General features: G+C 43.6%; 1 protein-coding gene across 1 annotated transcript; it reads left to right on the top strand.

Annotated features, from left to right (window-relative positions):
• Window positions 1–660: 660 nt before the first annotated feature.
• ACTA2 (actin alpha 2, smooth muscle) lies at window positions 661–17,946 on the top strand. The gene is given in 9 exon segments (NM_001034502.1): window positions 661–701; window positions 4,000–4,154; window positions 5,506–5,634; window positions 8,568–8,678; window positions 10,984–11,068; window positions 11,444–11,605; window positions 13,397–13,588; window positions 14,864–15,045; window positions 17,657–17,946. Coding segments are annotated over 8 exon segments (1,134 nt in total). The 5' UTR covers window positions 661–701; window positions 4,000–4,025; the 3' UTR covers window positions 17,801–17,946.
• Window positions 17,947–19,042: the final 1,096 nt, after the last annotated feature.

Raw genomic sequence — 19,042 nt, 5'->3', positions numbered from 1 at the left:
TAGCAGACACCGCTAATAAACCAGGGACCAAAATGGTTAAGACTGTGCAGACTTGGAAGCGCCTCTGTGAGACACGGGCCCTCCAGCCTGCTCCCCTGCAGTTCCTGCTTCCATTAACACCCCCACAGACTTGACTCACAAACCCAGCGCTGATGATCTTCACACCATCTCCTTACTTCTGAACCACTGAAGCATCTCTTTGTTCCTTGCAGGCCCCATTTGTGGGAGAACTTTTTAAAGTCCCTACTCCTCAGAGGCTGCTGCTTTCTGTGCTCAGTTCATGAGGAAATGCCCCGAAATGAAACGCTAGCCTGACAGCCGGTTGGCATCTCCTGAGGAATGTGTGAACCGTGCCTGCCTATGCCCCCTGAGGCTCGCTCTGTATCTCTGGGCATTTCAGCAGTTGTTCTGGAGGCTGGGGGTGTTTATCTCCCACAGGCAGCTGAGCTGCCTCCCGTTTCATGAGCAGAGCAATGGAATGCGGTGGAAGAGACCCAGGCCTCCGGCCACCCAGATTAGAGAGTTTTGTGCTGAGGTCCCTATATGGTTGTGTTAGACTCCACAGAGGGCTTGAGTCCGTCTTTGTTCCTTGTTTGGGAAGCCAGTGGGAGGGGAACAGGCCAAGGGGCTATATAACCCTCCAGCCTTCAGCTTTCCAGAACACCACCCAGAGCGGAGAAGCCCAGCCGAGAACTTTCAGGGTAAGTGGCACCGGCCCAGAGATGTGGCTTAGATTCCAGCAGCTCTGACATTTCCCAGTATAATCAGATGTCATCTATGGAGATTTTAGCCAGACTCACACGCTCAGAAATGTTTGAATGAGGATTGTACTACTAACACGATTGTAGCCTTTAGCTATAATTATCTAACCTCAAAAACAAAGCTAAGATGCAGCCTGTGTGAGGGAGGAAGGGGTGAGGAAGATGGAATGAAATCTATGAGTGTCACCTGCAAAATTTGTTTATATTAAACCAGCAGCCCCGGTCTTGCAGTGCATTTCAGAGGTGCAGTCTAGCTGTCTGCAGTCAGCTACATAACGATGTATATTTAGACACTGGAAACTCCAGTATCTGCTTGTGGTTCAGATTTGGTATGGGGATTTTTCACTGGACTGTACTTTGGGTGCAACTGTGGTGTCTTGACAGTGGAGTTTAGAACTGAACAGAGGTTAGCTGCCTAGCCTTTGATATTGGCTCTTTGTGTATTTGCATCTGGGTTCCTCTGGCTCTCATTGGTGGTATCTTCTATGGGAAAGTCTCTTGAGTGTAACTGTGAGCTTGCAGTTCAGGGTATATGCGTCTCCCTTGGTTGGTTTGCAGCAGAGCATAGCAGGAACTCAACTGAATCTTGGTGAGTAAAGAGGGAGGGAGCTGGCGTGCAACTGACAGCTGTTTGCATTTCAGCCTATGGGATGGTTTGCATTTCTCAGCCAGGCGGGACCACGGAGCCAGCCTCGCCACCCCAGGCTGATCTTCACTGTGAATCAGGGTTTGGCAGCTCCGGCCCCGACTGGGGTTTTCACGCTAAGATTTTTCCTTCCATTTTGTGATTCATGACTAAATATGGTTTGTGTTTCAAGACCGTGGAGCTGGGAACTGGAGTGTTCCCCTCCCACTAGCTCCTCATTTTTGGCACAAGATGCACTCCAGTCAGTTGGAGCAAACCCCCCTGACCTGGGTGCCGTTCCAAGAGCAGACATTCTAGTGGGTTTTACCTAATTAGGAAATGCTTTGCTCCAAACCCAGCTGCTCATCAGGTTAGATAAGAGTTGTAAACCATTCAGCCAGCTTCTTTCTGGGGCATACAGATTTCTCTAACGACAGTGCTTGGTTTAGAGATTTTAAGATTCTTCCTAGACATTTTTTTTTTTTTTGTCAAATAAAAGCACATTTACTAAATTTTGGGTTTTTTTCCCCTGCATGTTGAGGGTTCAATCTATTTCTTCTGCAGTGCATTCTGACACTCCCCTAAACCTTTCTTGCCCAAGGAAAGGGTTACTAAAACGTGTATTCCTGGTGTCCATACCATCATATTTTCAAAGTCTTCTAATTCTGAATATTTTATCCTGTTTTCAGCTCTTCCTTTTGGTTTGGAAAGTCTGCTTAGCACATCCAGAGAGGGTACTGATCTGGTGCTGGCCACCTCTGACACTTGCCTCAGGCTGCTTCTTCTGCCTCATCTCCCTTAAATTTCTCACCTATCTCCTTACTTCTTGATCTGCTAGGAAGGAAGCCAAGTCACATGACTGCCAAACACAATTCAGTGCCTGGAAAGGGAAGGGAAGGGTGGGAAAGGAAAGAGTCAGCCACTTATAAGTTACATTTTCTATTCTTACAAGTAGAATCTACAAGTTGAAGATCTCTGTCCTAAGCCTGGAAGTAGTGTGGAAAGGAAGCCAAGACTAGAAATAAAAAGATCTGGATAATGATAATAATCACACAATAATTATAATTTAAATTGATAATTTAAAAATAGTATTTACTGAGAATTCATAATGTATATGCCACTATCAATTATTTTAAATACTTTAAAATATCTAATCCCCACAAGATTCTATGCACTACACATGGATATTATTGTTCTTTCATAGATGGATAAAGAGACTGATTCAGAGATATTAAATAACTTACTAAATCACATAGCTTCTAAGTGGTGAAACCCACACTCAAATCCAGGCAGTGAGACTCCAGAGTCCAAGACCATAGTCATTGGATGCTATAATCTTTGCTGTCCCAACTTTACCACTTTTGAGATCTGGACAAGTCACTTCAACTCCTTGAGTCTTGATTTCCTTGTCTGTCAGTTGGCAATGATAGCAAGTGTCCTGGATTTTAAGTTATGTCCTCTAAGGTGAGGTTCATGTTTTTTGGCAAATCACTTCCCCTGAGTTTTCTCATTTGTAGAAATGAGGATATTAAACGAAAATGTTCTCTAATAAGCCTTCAATTTCCCAAATCTTTAAGTTGTTACTTTTGCTCCAACCTTCCAAATTTTGCCATGCAATTCAAGCTTAAACGTGGGATATTTAAAATACTGTGTTCTTACTGAAAGAATATATGCTCGATCTATTTAGAAAATATCACAGAACCCAGGGTTTCATGTAAAACACCTAGAATATCCACCACTTCAAAAATAACCCCCATCAACATCTTGGTAAATATGATTAATCTTTTTTCTAGTGCATCACAATACATTTTAATGGGATCATACAACGCATACCTCAAGCCTAGTGTTGCATAAGAATGACCCGTAACTTATCCTTTTATTTATATTTCTTAAGGACAATAGAACATTCTACTGCATGATATGTAATTTTTTGGACTCACTCTGCCTAGTTGGACTTAGAGGTTAGCAGTGATTTTTATTAATGGAATGACTGTGACCCCTAAAATTTTAAGCCCCTCCTTAAGACACTTTGATTGGTTCCTCAGGGCTTTAATTTTACCCTTGTGTAAAATTAAAGTCCCCCGGATCCAAAAGAGAATATTCTTTTAAACATTTTTTACATGAAATGTTTCAGTACTTCCAAAATTTCACATGCTGTTCATTCCTCAAAATCTACTTTTTTGGAAAAAAATTTTAATTTATAGCATATCTAGAAAAATATGAGTATGGGTATATACAGACAGCAAATTCTAGGTACTTCATTAACAAATGACGGGTGACTTGTCCCTGTGAGATCAGATCTCGTGGGCCAATATTCCATCTGTGTTCTGCAGTGGTTCATTCCTTCACTTGCTTAGTCAATCTTTAAAGTGCTTACAGCACACGTGATGTTCCTGTGCTGGAGACCTCCTGTATGAATGGACAAGTCTGAATTTAAGATTACGGTCTAATCAAAGTGCTTTGAGATAAATGGTGTGTTAGATAAGAATCAGCAGAGGGCGCTCTAGGAGTACAGAGGAGGAGTCTTAACTCCGGCTGGAAGGTGGGAGTGGTCAGGTAAGCTCCAAGACTGCTGGATCACCCCTGCGTTGGCTTCCTCCCTGATCCCTTTAGGACCCTGTGAAGCAGCTCCAGCCGAGATGTGCGAGGAGGAGGACAGCACCGCCTTGGTGTGTGACAATGGCTCTGGGCTCTGTAAGGCCGGCTTTGCGGGGGATGATGCTCCCAGGGCTGTTTTCCCATCTATCGTGGGACGTCCTCGACATCAGGTGAGCAAAATTCTCTCTGAAGCAGAGAGAAACAAAGCCATATAGATTTGGTCCCTCTATGTCTCTGTGTCCATGGATATTCGTAGATTGTTGCTCTCTGCCTAGAAATTATGTAACTTTGTTAGAAATGTACTTTTGATGACTGATGTCCAGAGATACGTGCCCATTTCATATACATTGTTGACAGATTACCTGGTGGGAGACTTTTTTTTTTTTCATAAATCGTTTTTGTCTAAATGTAACCATGGTCATCAGCATCAGAAATATCTATGAGTGATTTGATGTATTCCATAGCTAGTCTATGGAAAGAAGCTACAGTGAAAAGTCAGGTTGCTCATTCTCAAAGAACCTAATGTGAAATGAAAGTAAGCATTGTTACCCAATGTAATTTTACATCTGTTAGATGTCAACGAAATACATGTGGATAGACATGGTAATTTTACACAACATTATATAGAAAGAAAATATGGATGGCAGCCACAGGGTAAAAGGTGAGAGCTTCATCCCAGAAATTCTCCTTTCACATCAGAAATGTATTTTGCACATTGAGCCTATCTGATTGATATTTAGACTTTTGATCTGGCATCAATTCACAAGAAGACATAATAGAAGCCTTCCCCAGGGAAAGAACTCTGTCTTTTTGTTGAACTTTTACAACCAAGATATTTTGCAAAAATCACTTCTTAAGGAACTATAGGAGCCCCACCTGTTTTGCAATTCTGTCACTCCAATGCAATTTTAAATTTTAGTCATGAGGATTCTTTTTTTCTAAAGATTCATATTAATGAGTAAAAAAATACATCCCACTAGTTTAGGCAGATAGGGTAATATTGATCAGTATGATTTTATCTATTAGAAACCAAGTACTGAGTGGTCATTTGTAGAAATAATGCTTTTGCTTATAATGGTTAGATATACTCTTGAGTAGGTGACAGTTCGAAACGTACAGTTTACAGGATTCATGAGAGGCAGAATGCCATTTAACTAACGTGTAAAGTTTTGTATATCCATTCAACAAATAATGATTGAGTGGCAGATACACGCCAGGCAATTTGTCTTAGTGGCAAACAAGACAGATACAATCTTTGCCCTAAGAGAGCTCATGAAGGAACACAGAAGATAAATGACAAAGTCGCCTTACCCTCAAGGTTCTCTGCTATTTGTAGGCCTGTTCAGGCCTGTTTCAAATCACCTAACGGATGTTTCCTAAGAGCTCAGTAACTATAGGATCAGCGGGTCATTGCTGGTACTGGAAGGACTTTCATTGCAATGATTTAACCCTTTGTGTTTGGACAGTAATCAGTTCACAAGTTCTGAGAGAGGCTGATTTGTAATGTGTTGAACTTTTTAGGGAGTGATGGTGGGAATGGGACAGAAAGACAGCTACGTGGGTGATGAAGCACAAAGCAAAAGAGGAATCCTGACCCTGAAGTACCCGATAGAGCACGGCATCATCACCAACTGGGACGACATGGAAAAGGTACTGGGAGAGGCATGGCTAGTTCCTGTGGCCCGGATCTCAAACTCTGGCTACTGCTGGGGAAAAGAACAGGCTCACTTTGCCTGATCCTTCTAGATTATTACTAACTGAATTTTTAAAATTCTGAACTTTATTTTAAAAAGCAAATTCCTTGACTACGAGGGTTTATAAACCAATTAGAGGCAGATGGGCTTCCCAGGTGGTGCTCGTGGTGAAGAATCCGCCTGCCAGTGCAGGAGATGCAAGAGATATGGGTTCGATCCCTGGGTGGGGAAGATCCCCTGGAGGAGGAAATGGCAACCCACTCCAGTATTCTTGCCTGGAGAATCTCACGGACAGAGGAGCCTGGTGGGCTGCAGTCCATGGGGTTGAAGAGAGTCGGACACAACTGAGCGACTAAGCATGGCACAGAGGGAGCTAGCTCTAAAAATGAGAACAGTAGTCCTTTGACAGTGCTGGGAATTATAATCTATTGCTCAGACAACTGGCTTGCCCTCCAAGGACAAGCACTGTATGGGCTTCAAACAGGATAACAAGGGATGGAAGAGCTGGGAAGAGCCTTCACCCACCCACTCCTGAAAGTTTTTCATTAATTTACCCTGAACATTAAAAAAAAAACTAGTTGTTCTTTTTTTTTTTGCTTTTAGTTTTCTCTGTAGAAAAGGGGCTGTGACATTGTAGATTTTGTACATTCTTAAAATGTCCCTCAACATATTGAAACACAAGCAACCAACACAAATTTTTAAATAAACAGTTCAAAAAATATCTCCCTGAGTGGCATTAAGTGAAGTCTTTCTCTCCCAGACCCATATAGAAGAGCTAATGAGAAGAGTTAAATCCAAGGATTTTGATGTTTGCTCTTAAGCATCATGGAAACAAAGTGATCAAAGAAAAAGCAGAAGAAATAATGAGAAAGTGACTTAAATTTTTAAATGCGGCAAATATGTTAGAACCAGAAAATCTGGACTTTTATATATCTGTCAGCTCCACACACACAGATACACACACATACTGTCTCTCACAATTTTAAATGAGAATAGTCTTTAAAAGAAAATAATGTTGCTAGAATTTATCAGTGGTAATGCTGAAACCTCTGCTGCTCTACAAAAGAATGTGTTTCATTAGGTTTGCTGAGTCTAAGAGTCTGGATTTGGGTGAGACTGCAGGAGACACCGAGGAGAAGATAAGAATAGCGATGAGAAAATTCTCTTTTAAGACTTTCTCCATGCAGCTGGCAGCATCACAGAAGGGATTCACCTGGACAAAAACAAATGAAGCATACTGTCATTTCTAAAATGTAAAGTGTCTTCTGGAGAGAGAGAGAGAAGAGAGACAGAGTGGGGAGAGAGAGAGATTGTTTGGTTTCTAACGATGTTTCAAAGTATCCACGGTATTCAATGAGATTGGCAGCATTTCTTTTTTTTTTTTTTTTTTAATTTCTTGAGCACTGGGTTGCTTTTACTCCATCAAAGGAGTAGAACTTTCAGGAGTCTCATTTCCTTTCTAGAAACTGCAAATTCAAAACCAAAGAAACTGCAACAAGATAAAGAATCTTTAAAGTCAATCTAGCTTTTGTTAATGTACAAACTTTCACTAGCAGTTCTTCTTTTTATTTTGTTTCAATTCTGAATGAATTTAATATTTCAGGCACTACTGGAGAATTTGGGGCCTTTAAAAATAATTAATCACCTGAACTCTTTTCACAACAGTTTGTTCTTTATGGCATCCAGGGTTAAAAAGGACGCTTACAGAGAACTCTACTCAATATTCTACAATAATCTATATGGGAAGAGAATTTGAAAAAGACTTTTCAGTATAACTGAATCACTTATCGGTACACCTGAAACTAATACAATATTGTAAATTGACTATACTCCAATATAAAATAAACATTAAATTACAAAAAGAAACAGCTCAAAAAATAAAAATAAAGCGCATGCTTAACCATGAAGCAAACACAAGCATATTCAAAGTACATCGTGCTAGAAACAGGCACTGGCTTTTTGGGGAAACACCTGAAGGCCAAGGTCTGTCCATGAATGAAAGGTCCAGTGTGTGCCAACCAGGGTAGGCGTCTTTCAACCCTGGGGAGCGAAAAGAGGAATGGAGGGGTGGGAAAATGCCCTTAAATATTAAAAATAACCATTAGGTTTTCAGACCTGCTTCATTCATCCATTCATATATTCATTCATTTGTTCTTTTACTTGCTACACTAAGTCACCTGCCCATGAATATTAATTAAAGTGGGGGCTTCCCTGGTGGCTCAGCAGTAAAGCTTCTGCTTGCAATGCAGGAGACACGAGAGACAGGGGTTTGATCCCTGGCTCAGGCAGGTCCCCTGGAGGAGGAAATGGAAACCCACTCCAGTATTCTTGCCAGGAAAATCCTGTGGCTAGAGGGGCCTGGTGGGCTACAGTCCATGGGCTTGCAAAGGGTTGGACACGACTCAGTGAGCACCAGTGGGTAAAGAAGATATAGTTGAATAATGGCAACATTTGCTCTGGGCCAGGCACTGGGCTAAATAGTAATTCTAGGGTTCCCTGATTTTAGTCTCACAAAGACATGAATCATTTTTATATTCCCCATGAAGAGATTGTTGCAGGGAAGGGTTAAAATTTGCCTACACTCATATAACCAAGAAGTGCTTAAGCCGGGATTTGAACCCAGGTTTCACTCCAGAGCCTATGTCCCTAACCACCACCCTTTCCTGCCTCGTAGACCTGGGCTTGGGTTTTTGCTCATTCACTTACTGGGTGTGAATTCTCAGGGAAGTTCCTTGTAGTCTTTAAGCTTGAGTCTCTGCACCTGTAAACATGCAGGCACGTAATGAGCCCTTGTGTTTGGACCTGGTTTCACGTGCTCCTTCGGTCCCTTTTCGAGGGCTGTCGTGCCTCTGCTGCGCCTCATTGCTGTGCTTCTCCTCGGTCCCCTAGATCTGGCACCACTCTTTCTACAATGAGCTTCGTGTTGCCCCTGAAGAGCATCCAACCCTTCTCACCGAGGCGCCCCTGAACCCCAAGGCCAACCGGGAGAAAATGACCCAGGTAAATACCACTCTAGGACCCAGCACTTTGGGGCTTGGAGGACGTCCTTGAAGGGGGTTGTACAGAATAGCAGATAAAAGGCCCACCCAACAGTCCACTCGAAGGCTGACAACTTTCCTGGATTCCCAAGGCCACTGGCATCAGAGATCCTTACTGCAGGAATGGCCCCTTGGCTCCAAGAGCAATAGGAAACTCCAGATTTAACTGAAAAGGCCACATGTTTAGGTTTAAAGCTTCTAAGGAGAAGTCATTTCAAAGTGCAGGATAACATACAATGGAGAATTTTGCTCCTAGAGTCAGATCCCAGTTTGAAGATTCGATACATCACTTATCAGCTGTGTGACTTTAAAATATCCACTTAATTTTCATAGACTCAGTTTCCTTGTCCATATGCTGAGAATAATATTAGTACTATTATTTTTCAAACGATTTGAAGATTAATGAGACAAATGCTAAATGTGTTTCATGGTACCTGGTATGATAAACACTAAACAGGTATTTATTATTATCTTTATTGTGACTTTCTGAAGCTCAGAGATTTTGGAACAGGAGACTATCTATTCCATCATCCAGACAAAGTTTCCAGTTTGGATGAGCTGCTTAATAAATATACCTAGTGTCAACTTCATGCTTGTTATGGTTAAGCACTAGGCTAAGCGTTTTATACAGATTGTCTCTTTAAATCTTAACTTAAAGCATGAGCTATTATTATCCTAATAATGTAAATGAAGGCTTCCCGGGTGGCTTAGTCAGTAAAGAATCTTGCCTGCAATTCAGGAGACCCAAGTTCTATTCCTGGGTCAGGAAGATCCCCTGGAGAAGGAAATAGTAACCCTCTCCAGTATTCTTGCCTGGAAAATCCCATGGACAAAGGAGCCTGGTGGGCTATATACTCCATAGGGTTGTAAGAGTCAGACTTAGCAACTAAACCACGACCAATATAAATGAAGAATTTGAGACTTCAGTACATTAGGTGATGGTCCCAAGGTCACACAGTTAGAAGTGTCAGAGCTTGGATTTGGCCCACAATCTTTTGACCTCAGAGAATAATAAACATAAACACTGCAAAGCCTTTTTCTTGGAAGAGCTCTGGATGCCTCATCAACACACTAGCAGCTGTTTTCTGCAGGGGAACATCTGTGTGTCTGGAAAGGACTCATGACGCAAGAGATGCTGTTTCTTAAGGGAGCTTTTTTCCCAGTGAATGGTAAAAACGAATAGTTGGGAATTATGGCCGTCTAACAAACTATGCTCAGAGAAGGCAATGGCAACCCACTCCAGTGCTCTTGCCTGGAAAATCCCATGGATGGAGGAGCCTGGTAGGCTGCAGTCCATGGGGTCACTAAGAGTCAGACACGACCGAGCGACTTCACTTTCACTTTTCACTTTCATGCCTTGGAGAAGGAAATAGCAACCCACTCCAGTGTTCTTGCCTGGAGAATCCCAGGGATGGGGGAGCCTGGTGGGCTGCCATCTGTGGGGCACAGAGTCGGACAGTACTGAAGCAACTTAGCAGCAGCAGCAGCAGCTGCAGCAGCAAACTATGCTAGATGTTTACTCTGGTTAATAGACCAGAGAGGGTTTTGCAGATGGAGAGATGGAGGCCTATGGGCCTCTCCATGGGCACACATTTCCAACACGTGACCTGGAGGGGCTCTGGTGCTAACTATGCTCTGGATGGCATGAACCGCCACATCAACATTCATATCTGGTTCTCTGTTACCAGCAGGCAGTTCTTTTCTTCCAGCAATCAGGACTCCTTCACTGCAGCTAGAATGGCCTCAGACTCTAGGGCTGACATTGACACAGCAACTACAGAAAAAAGTTGAACAGATTAAATGGAATCTCAGACAGATCACAGAATGGGGTTCATCTCAACCAGTCTGAGCTTCAGTGGTTTAGGCTCTGTGCTTTCACTGTTCAGGGCCTGGGTTCGATCCCTGGTTGGGGAACAAAGATCCCACAGGCTGCCCACATTAGTCAGTTGTTAGTTTGGTGAATTCTCCGGGTCACGTTCAAGTCAGGGCCAGGATCAGAAACTAGACCCTCCTAATACCTGGCTGGTCATGTGTGCACACTGTCCCTTCCACCCGCCATGACACCAGGTCACCGGTATGGTGGTCTCTCCATTTACACCTTCCTTTCTCCTCGACCAGTAACCAAGGCTTCTCTGACCCTCCTTTACCTTAGTTTCCTCTGCCCAGAACCAGGCGGGCCCATCTGCAGTCATCAACAAGATGCTCTCTTGTGCATGCTTGATGATACTGGCAGCATCATTAACTCATCTCTTTGGCTTGCTTTGCAGATTATGTTTGAGACTTTCAATGTCCCAGCCATGTATGTGGCTATTCAGGCGGTGCTGTCCCTCTACGCCTCTGGACGCACAACTGGTAGGTGGCTGGGCCGGGTGAAGGCCCTGATTGAGTACACCATCAGTTACAGGATCGAATGGTTTATAAACATGTGTGTTGTGATGGACTGGGGGTATTTAGAATTGACAGAGTTAATTCCCACCCCTTGAGGGCTTCTTCTCACCTTTGAAAATAAGCCCTTTAACTTGTATTTCCAGGAGGACTTCTATTGTTTCCCTCTTCCTGTTTTTTTGTCTCTTTCTTTTCTTTACCTAGCCCTGCCTCAACTCTCTTTTCCTATCAAATGCCTTCCTTCCTTTCAAATAAAAGGGTTAGAAATTCCCCTTCTACTAGACCAGTAAGTGATCATACACCAGCTCCCCTGGTGACTTATCATGCACAACTGTCCCCCAGGCATTGTGCTGGACTCTGGAGATGGTGTCACCCACAACGTGCCCATCTATGAGGGCTACGCCCTGCCCCACGCCATCATGCGTCTGGACCTGGCTGGCCGAGATCTCACCGACTACCTCATGAAGATCCTGACCGAGCGAGGCTATTCCTTCGTGACCACCGGTGAGGCCTGAGGGACATAAAGGGAGGGGTCATTGGGGCGGGGTGTTCTTCCCTGACCTGGTGACTATCTGAGAAAACAGTGGGAGGGAGCCTTGCAGACAGCGAGACCTGACTTTAATGCCCAGGGCAAAGCTCTGACTATTTTGCTATGTGTAACCACAAAAGGATTGCGCCATTTCCTTACCACAAAATGATTACACCATTTCCTTGAGAAGAATAGTTTTAACCATCAGGTATTATGAGCTTGTCAGAGTTGCATTATTTGAACATTTTTAATCCCTTCCATTCACACACAGAGACTGAAAATAGGGGAGGAATTGGGAGATGGAGATCGACATATATACACTCCTGATACTATGTGGAAAGTAGATAGCTAGTGAGAACCTACTGTATAGCAAAGGGAACTCTACTTGATACTCCACCGTGACCTGAATAGGAAGGAATCCAGAGAGAAAGAGCACATTATATGTGTATGTATAGCTGAATCACTTTGCTGTGCAGTAGAAACTAATACAACATTGTAAAGCAACTATACTCCAAAAAAATTAATATGAAAAGAGCCTGAAAATAGTATGGCATGGTGATTGGCAGTCTTTGGAAACATCTTGACAGGGCTTGGGTCCCAGTTCTGCTGCTCACTAACTGTGTGACCTGGGACAAGATGCCCAAGTCCACTAAGCCACAGGCTGTCTGTAAAATGGGAGTAATCATTTACTTTCTCACCAAGGATGTTGGGAGTAGTAAATGTGATCATGGAATTCCTGGTCCTGAGGAAGCATGAGATACTTACTTGTTAGGGATTAGTAATACCAACCCAGCAGGCAATGACATGTTTGTCTTCCGACTAAACTGGTACCCTTGGTCTCTCTCTATAAGAGGCAGAGGCAGAGAGTCCTAGAGACATCAGGACGACCTCAGCGCCCTTGACCCTGGCTGCCTGCCCTTCCCTGGCCAATTTGCTCTTGTCCAAATGTTCAGGTTTTTGGACATGCCCAAGACTTATCCTAGACTCCAGACTTGAGCCCTGACAATTTAAAAATCTCCTTCTGGAATAGAGAGTTGAATGAATTCTGACCCTTCTCTGCCCTCTCTGAGGAATTCCAAGAAGCCTCCAAAAAGTTCCCAGGGGCCTGGGTAAAACCAATAGTTTAGAACTTCAGAGGACAGGAGTCAGAAAAGGGTCTGCCCACCCACTTCTTCCATGCACCACTGGGACCTTCTCTACCGGGACTGGTCCTGAGCCTCTTTCTGGAAGGTGATGAGTTTTCCAAGGACTTGAGTTGGGATCCACCCAGGTCAGACAACATGGGTCTTCAGAGCTTTTTAAAACTGTAGGTGCTTCTAAGGGACTGTTTCGGCATGAATCTTCCTGGTCAACTGAAAATCCAATATAACAAACTGTTATATAACAGATATAACATATAACATATATATATATATGTTATATATGATATATATAACATATAACAGAGTCATTAATTAATCATGCAAAAAAGTTAACGTCCAAAAGGATTCCTGCGCTTTGTCTGTCGCTAGCCAGCTCATTTTCATTCTACCATGCACTGTCTGGACATTATCTGCTTAGAAGTTTCTCTGTGGGAAGCACTTTGCTGGGAACAGAAGTGGTTCCCTAATGGACCTATAATTTAATTGTCCTCATGGATTTGGGGTTGCAGAATAGAATATACACTTTCAGGGAGAAACCTGTATTGTAAGTACTGTAGGGCAGGTGGATTTTTACCACCTGTGCAAATCTCAAGGTTGGCCACCATGTTTGTGTCTCATTGACAGCTGAGCGTGAGATTGTCCGGGACATCAAGGAGAAACTGTGCTACGTAGCCCTGGACTTTGAGAATGAGATGGCCACTGCCGCATCCTCCTCCTCCCTCGAGAAGAGCTATGAGCTGCCTGATGGGCAGGTGATCACCATCGGGAATGAGCGTTTCCGCTGCCCTGAGACCCTGTTCCAGCCCTCGTTCATCGGTAGGCAGCACACCCGGGAAGAGCACCCTCCCCTCCTTCCACCAGCCGGTCTCAGCCCCCAGCTCCCTTCTGCGTGTGGCCACATGTGACAGGGGCCAAAAGGGCACCTCTGAGCCAGGGCAAGGGAAAGAATGTCACGTTTTTAAAGTGAGAAGACATAAAGAAGCCATGAAAGGAGTTTTCTTTTTAAGAAAACATTGTTTAGGTTGTAGTCTAGCTGAAGCATTCTTGGTGCATGGTTTATGGTGAAAGAATCAGATACTGTCCATGCTTAGGAGACAGCGGAGCCACCGGAAGGATGGGTTGAATGCTGAGTCTGGAAATAACAGGGGAAAAGAAAATTGGAGATGTCCGTTCCTACATTGGCATTGACCTTGGGAGACAGGTTCGCATAGTTGTTTATAGAGAGGTGAGCCTGGGTGTGAATCTTAGTTCTCCTTTCATAATGTTGCCTCCTGGAGCCTCATCTGTAAAATGTCTTCATTTGTAAAAAGTGTCCTCATCTTTAAAATGAGATGTGTGGGGGCGGGGGCACTAAGTGCACTCCATGCTGATTGGATGTTCAGTTCAGTTCAGTCGCTCAGTCGTGTCTGACTCCGTGCAACCCCATGGACCGCAGCACGCCAGGCCTCCCTGTCCATCACCAACTCCCGGAGTTTACCCAAACTCATATTGGCAGTAATCCATTACTAAGCATGATTAGTAGTACATCATAAAACTGTAAAAGATGAAGAGCCATCTGGAGGTTCTTTTCAAAAGACCCATGTCAGAAATTAACAAGAAATTCAGACAAAAAAATATCGAGGTTGAAGAAAAATGAGTCTTTGTCCAAATAAAATGAAACCTATTTCGAATGTTCCAGCACCATTTAGCTTTGAGGGGTGAGAACATGACAGCAGTCAAGGAGAGATTTAGGAGTTCTGAACAACAGCTGTGGCATTAGCTCAGCCTGGGACCTTCTCAAGGCTTTGGGAATTTGAAGGCTTTGCTTTTTATTTGAATCATTTATAGTATAGAGTCTATTAAGACTGAGGACTGTGATACTGTAGCCTCTCACCCTTCCAGAGATGCCGAAGCAGGGCTTCCTCCCTAGACAAATGGTAGGAGGACCTGGGACATTTCAAGCGTCTTTCAGTCCTGAGATGGTGGCAGCTAGAGCATTGTGCCTGCCAAGCTGTGGTCTAGTGTAAGATCATCCAGTTGCTCATACCATCTTCCATGTCAGCCTGGGTTTTCTTTATCACCCAAGGACCACAACCTGTGTCTCTTTTCCAGGGATGGAGTCTGCTGGCATCCACGAGACCACGTACAACAGCATCATGAAGTGTGATATTGATATCAGGAAGGACCTCTATGCTAACAACGTCCTCTCCGGGGGTACCACCATGTACCCCGGCATTGCTGACCGCATGCAGAAGGAGATCACGGCCCTGGCCCCCAGCACCATGAAGATCAAGGTAAAGCTCTGTGACAGACCCTTATAGCTGCTGGCAATGCCAAGCTTATAACCAGAAGTGAGGGATTCTGCAGAGGCTGCATCTTGGTTGCATACACTATGGGTCTTAGAGCTAGGCGGTGGGTAAAAGTCCTCAAGTATCATCCTTTAAAGGGTCTAAGTCAGTTCCATTCATAGAGGAGTTGAATTATCTTGTACAAAGTTTAATCAATACTTAGCCATGTCAGTCGGCTACTTTCAGCGGATGCAGGAAAAGGTCAATAGAGCCACTCATGTGCCCATATCTCATTGAAATACACAATACGTTGTTTTTCCTCATCATGAAAGTGGTGCATCTCATGTATAGAACATTATAAACATTACAGGTGAGCCAGACCTTTCTAAACAGGTATAAATCCTGTAGATTGAGTAGTATACTCCTCTTTCAGTACTAAATGTGATTCCATCTCGGCAGCCAGGAATTGGAGCTTTATCTTCATCTCTCTTTCTGATGCACCTTTTGAAATGAGTGCTCCAAACTGCAGCATGACCCCAGGATGGCCAAACTCACTCCCTGAGCCAGCAGGACCCTTACACTGTGTGCGTTTTGAGTCAGTCAGAGGAACTCAGATTAAAAGGCTATCATTCTTTGGAGGCAAGCTAACATGTGGCCGGTGACTTCGCAAAGGCTACTGTTACTCTGAAATCAGGAGGCCAGGCTGGGACCCTCTGATCCATGTCCCAGGGAGCGGGAGAAAGGGCACTCGGGGTGCAGTTCACACGCACGAGAGCTATTCAGACAAGTTCTCTGTTATTTGCGCTCCCGTCTCTTTTTTTAAGGAAAGAGTCTGCAGCTAACATAACAGGGTGTGCTAGACTGAAGCACACTCTCTCTCCACATTACAGGCGAGGAGGGACTGTGGGGTGAGAGGAGAGAGCCTGTTTTCTGAGGATTTGTGTTCCTCGGATGATAGACACCCAGCCAGAGTTGGGTAGTTTCTAGTTTTCCAGCCTTGGAGTCTTGAATAGAAATGAGTGTAGAATTTTGAGCTCCAGTGTGGTGAGAGCAAACCATTGAAAACCTGGGACAGTAAGGTGGTGACATTATGGGAAATTGAAACTGAATGGGGTTGGGGGGTGGTCTGTGGGGATTCTGTACTGTCTGTACCACTCGTATGTAAATCTAAAAGTATCTAAAACTGAAAGGTTATTTCTAAAACAAAACAGAAAGAAAAACACCTGGGAGAGGTCCTGGTTTGCATATTGGGTCTTACTTGTACCAATCGGTGTGACCAAGGTGAATTACTTAAACCTCGCTCAGTTTGTTTCCTCATTAGAATACGGGACAGATTCCGTCCTTATTCTTCAAGGTGGTTATGAAGATTAAATGAGATAGTACATGTAAAATGCTGGGCAAAGTGCTTGGCAGATAGTAAGTTCTCAGTAAATATCAGCCCCTTGCATTAAAAATAAATGTTCAACCAGAGCTCAAGGAATAAAGAGAAATTAAACCCTTTCACCACAGTTTCAGAAATATCTTATCTATTGGTCAATATTTATTTCTACCTAAGTATCCAAGTCTGATGTGGAATTTAGACTTACTCAACTCTAGCTATATTTAGAACCAGAGAGCAGAGATCAAGGTAGATGTACCCTTGTTCTGAATCACTGCTCTTTGGGCCTAAACCATTCATTGATTTAAGAAACGTCAGCATGTCCTTGCGTGCCAGGCCGGTTCATGCAGGTAGGGCCAGCCAGTGCAAGCTTAGCTGAGACCTATCCCAGGGGAATCTTCATCCCACCAGCAATGGATCCCTCAGTGTTAAACAGTGCCTCTTGGTAGACTTAATCAGGTCTTACAGTAAGTTTTTATATGGCCAGAAATTCTGACACCGTTAAAAGTTCCCCTGGAAGTTGCTGGTGTTTGTGTCCACAGAGCGTATGTGTTGTGCTGAGCTCTGAAGAGCAGCTGATAGGAATCAGGGACAATGTCAGGGCTTAAGTGGAGGTTATGCAGAATTGGGGGCCAGCTTTCCATTTGCCTGATAGTAGGCATCACCGACTCGATGGGCATGAGTTTGAGTGAACTCCAGGAGTTGGTGATGGACAGGGAGGCCTGGCGTGCTGCGATTCATGGGTTGCAAAGAGTCGGACACGACTGAGCGACTGAACTGAACTGAGGCTGAATGAAGCTGAAGTGTCAGAAGTTTTGGAGTAGATTGTTTAACAGCAGTCCCCAACCTTTTTGGCATCAGAGACTGGTTTTGTGGAAGACGATTTTTTCCACGGACTGGGGGTTAGGGGATGGTTTCGGGATGATTCAAGTGCATTTATTGTGCGCTTTATTTCTGGTGTTGTTACATCAGCTCCGCCTCAGATCATCAGGCATTAGATCCCGAGGGTTAGTGACCCCTGGTATAAAAGGAAGCCGGGAAATCAAAGGTGCTGATTGAAGAATCTATAAATCCACAACTATTCACACCCCATGGGTTAGGGTCCAGTTTCAGCATCTAACAGCCAAGACTGTCCCCAAGGCCCATGAAAGTTCAGCCGGGGCCACAAATCCTGACCATGCTGGAAACCCCAGTTCCCCTTCTAGTGCACTAATGGTCCTTTCTCATCCTGACCAACAGATCATCGCCCCTCCCGAGCGCAAGTACTCTGTCTGGATTGGTGGCTCCATCCTGGCCTCTTTGTCCACCTTCCAGCAGATGTGGATCAGCAAACAGGAGTACGACGAAGCCGGGCCATCCATCGTCCACCGCAAATGTTTCTAAGACACTCCCTGCTCTCTTGTCTGTCTCTAGTACACACTGTGAATGTTCTGTGGAATAATGCCTTCAATTCTTTTTCAAATCATTCCTAGCCCAAGCTCTGACTCGTTACCTATGTGTTTTTTAATAAATCTGAGATATGGTACCTGTAATCTGTAGCCTTGGCTTCGGATCAGCATCAGGCTGATCATGTTGATTTGGTTAGACTGACCTCACCTGTTATGGAGTGGCTCCCTCTAGTGGTGCATCTAGGGACATGACAACCAGGGTGTGTAAGTTTCCCAGGAAAGGCTACAATTACATTAAGGTGAGAAGTGCCAACTAATGCTGTACCAGGAAAAATTTGAAGATACACAGGAGATAAACATAAACATGGATTAAAGTGTATCAATAGGATAGTGCATACTGACTTCACAACCTGATAAGTCATTATATAACTTTGCTCTCTATAACCGCCTGACTGATAGCCTGCGTACACATACATACATATATTATACATATATATGACTTTTTATATATGAGATATTAAACTTGGATATATATATATTTTAAAAAGTGTGACTTTTAAGTTTACCAGGGGAAATACAGATTTTTAAAAAACAGAAACACCGCTAAAATCTTACTACACATCTAAAGCATCCGTTTCCCTTCTCCTGATCAATACCTGTCTCTGAAAATGATACTACAGATACATTCAGGCTGGAAGGGATGGGAAAAATAACCATACTTTGTGAGCACTACCGGTGTCAGTCATCACACTAAGGGGTTTACACATGTCTCCACTCATTTGTTCTTCAGAACTCTTTGGGCCCATTTTATTTTATTTTGACGTTAATTTTTTATTGAAATATATTTGATTTACAATGTGTTAGTTTCAGATGTACATCAAAGTGATTCCGTTATGCACACAAATGTATCTGTTCTTTTTCAGATTCTTTTCGCTTATAGGTTATTACAAAATATTGAGTATAGCTCCCTGTGCTGCACAGTAGGTCCTTGTTAGTTATCTGCTTTACATGTAGCAGTGTGTGTGTGTTAATCCTAAAGATTTTATAGAGAGAAAAACAGCAGTTGTTCCCTTAATATCAAATCATATAGGAGAGCTGCCAACTTCTCTTTTACTCATCTGTCCCAAGAGGTACAAAGACGTATAAAAGTATTTCCCTGCCCTTAAGCACTTTTTCTCAAAGCGGTTTTCTTCCCAGGCTGCTTAACATCCGTGAAGCTCCCCGGTACATGCCACTT

This window comes from Bos taurus, chromosome 26 (assembly GCF_002263795.3).
Source record: "Bos taurus isolate L1 Dominette 01449 registration number 42190680 breed Hereford chromosome 26, ARS-UCD2.0, whole genome shotgun sequence".
NCBI classification, from domain to species: Eukaryota; Metazoa; Chordata; class Mammalia; order Artiodactyla; family Bovidae; genus Bos; species Bos taurus.
Note: the sequence above shows the minus strand (reverse complement) of the source record. Positions and strands in the feature narration are given on the sequence as shown.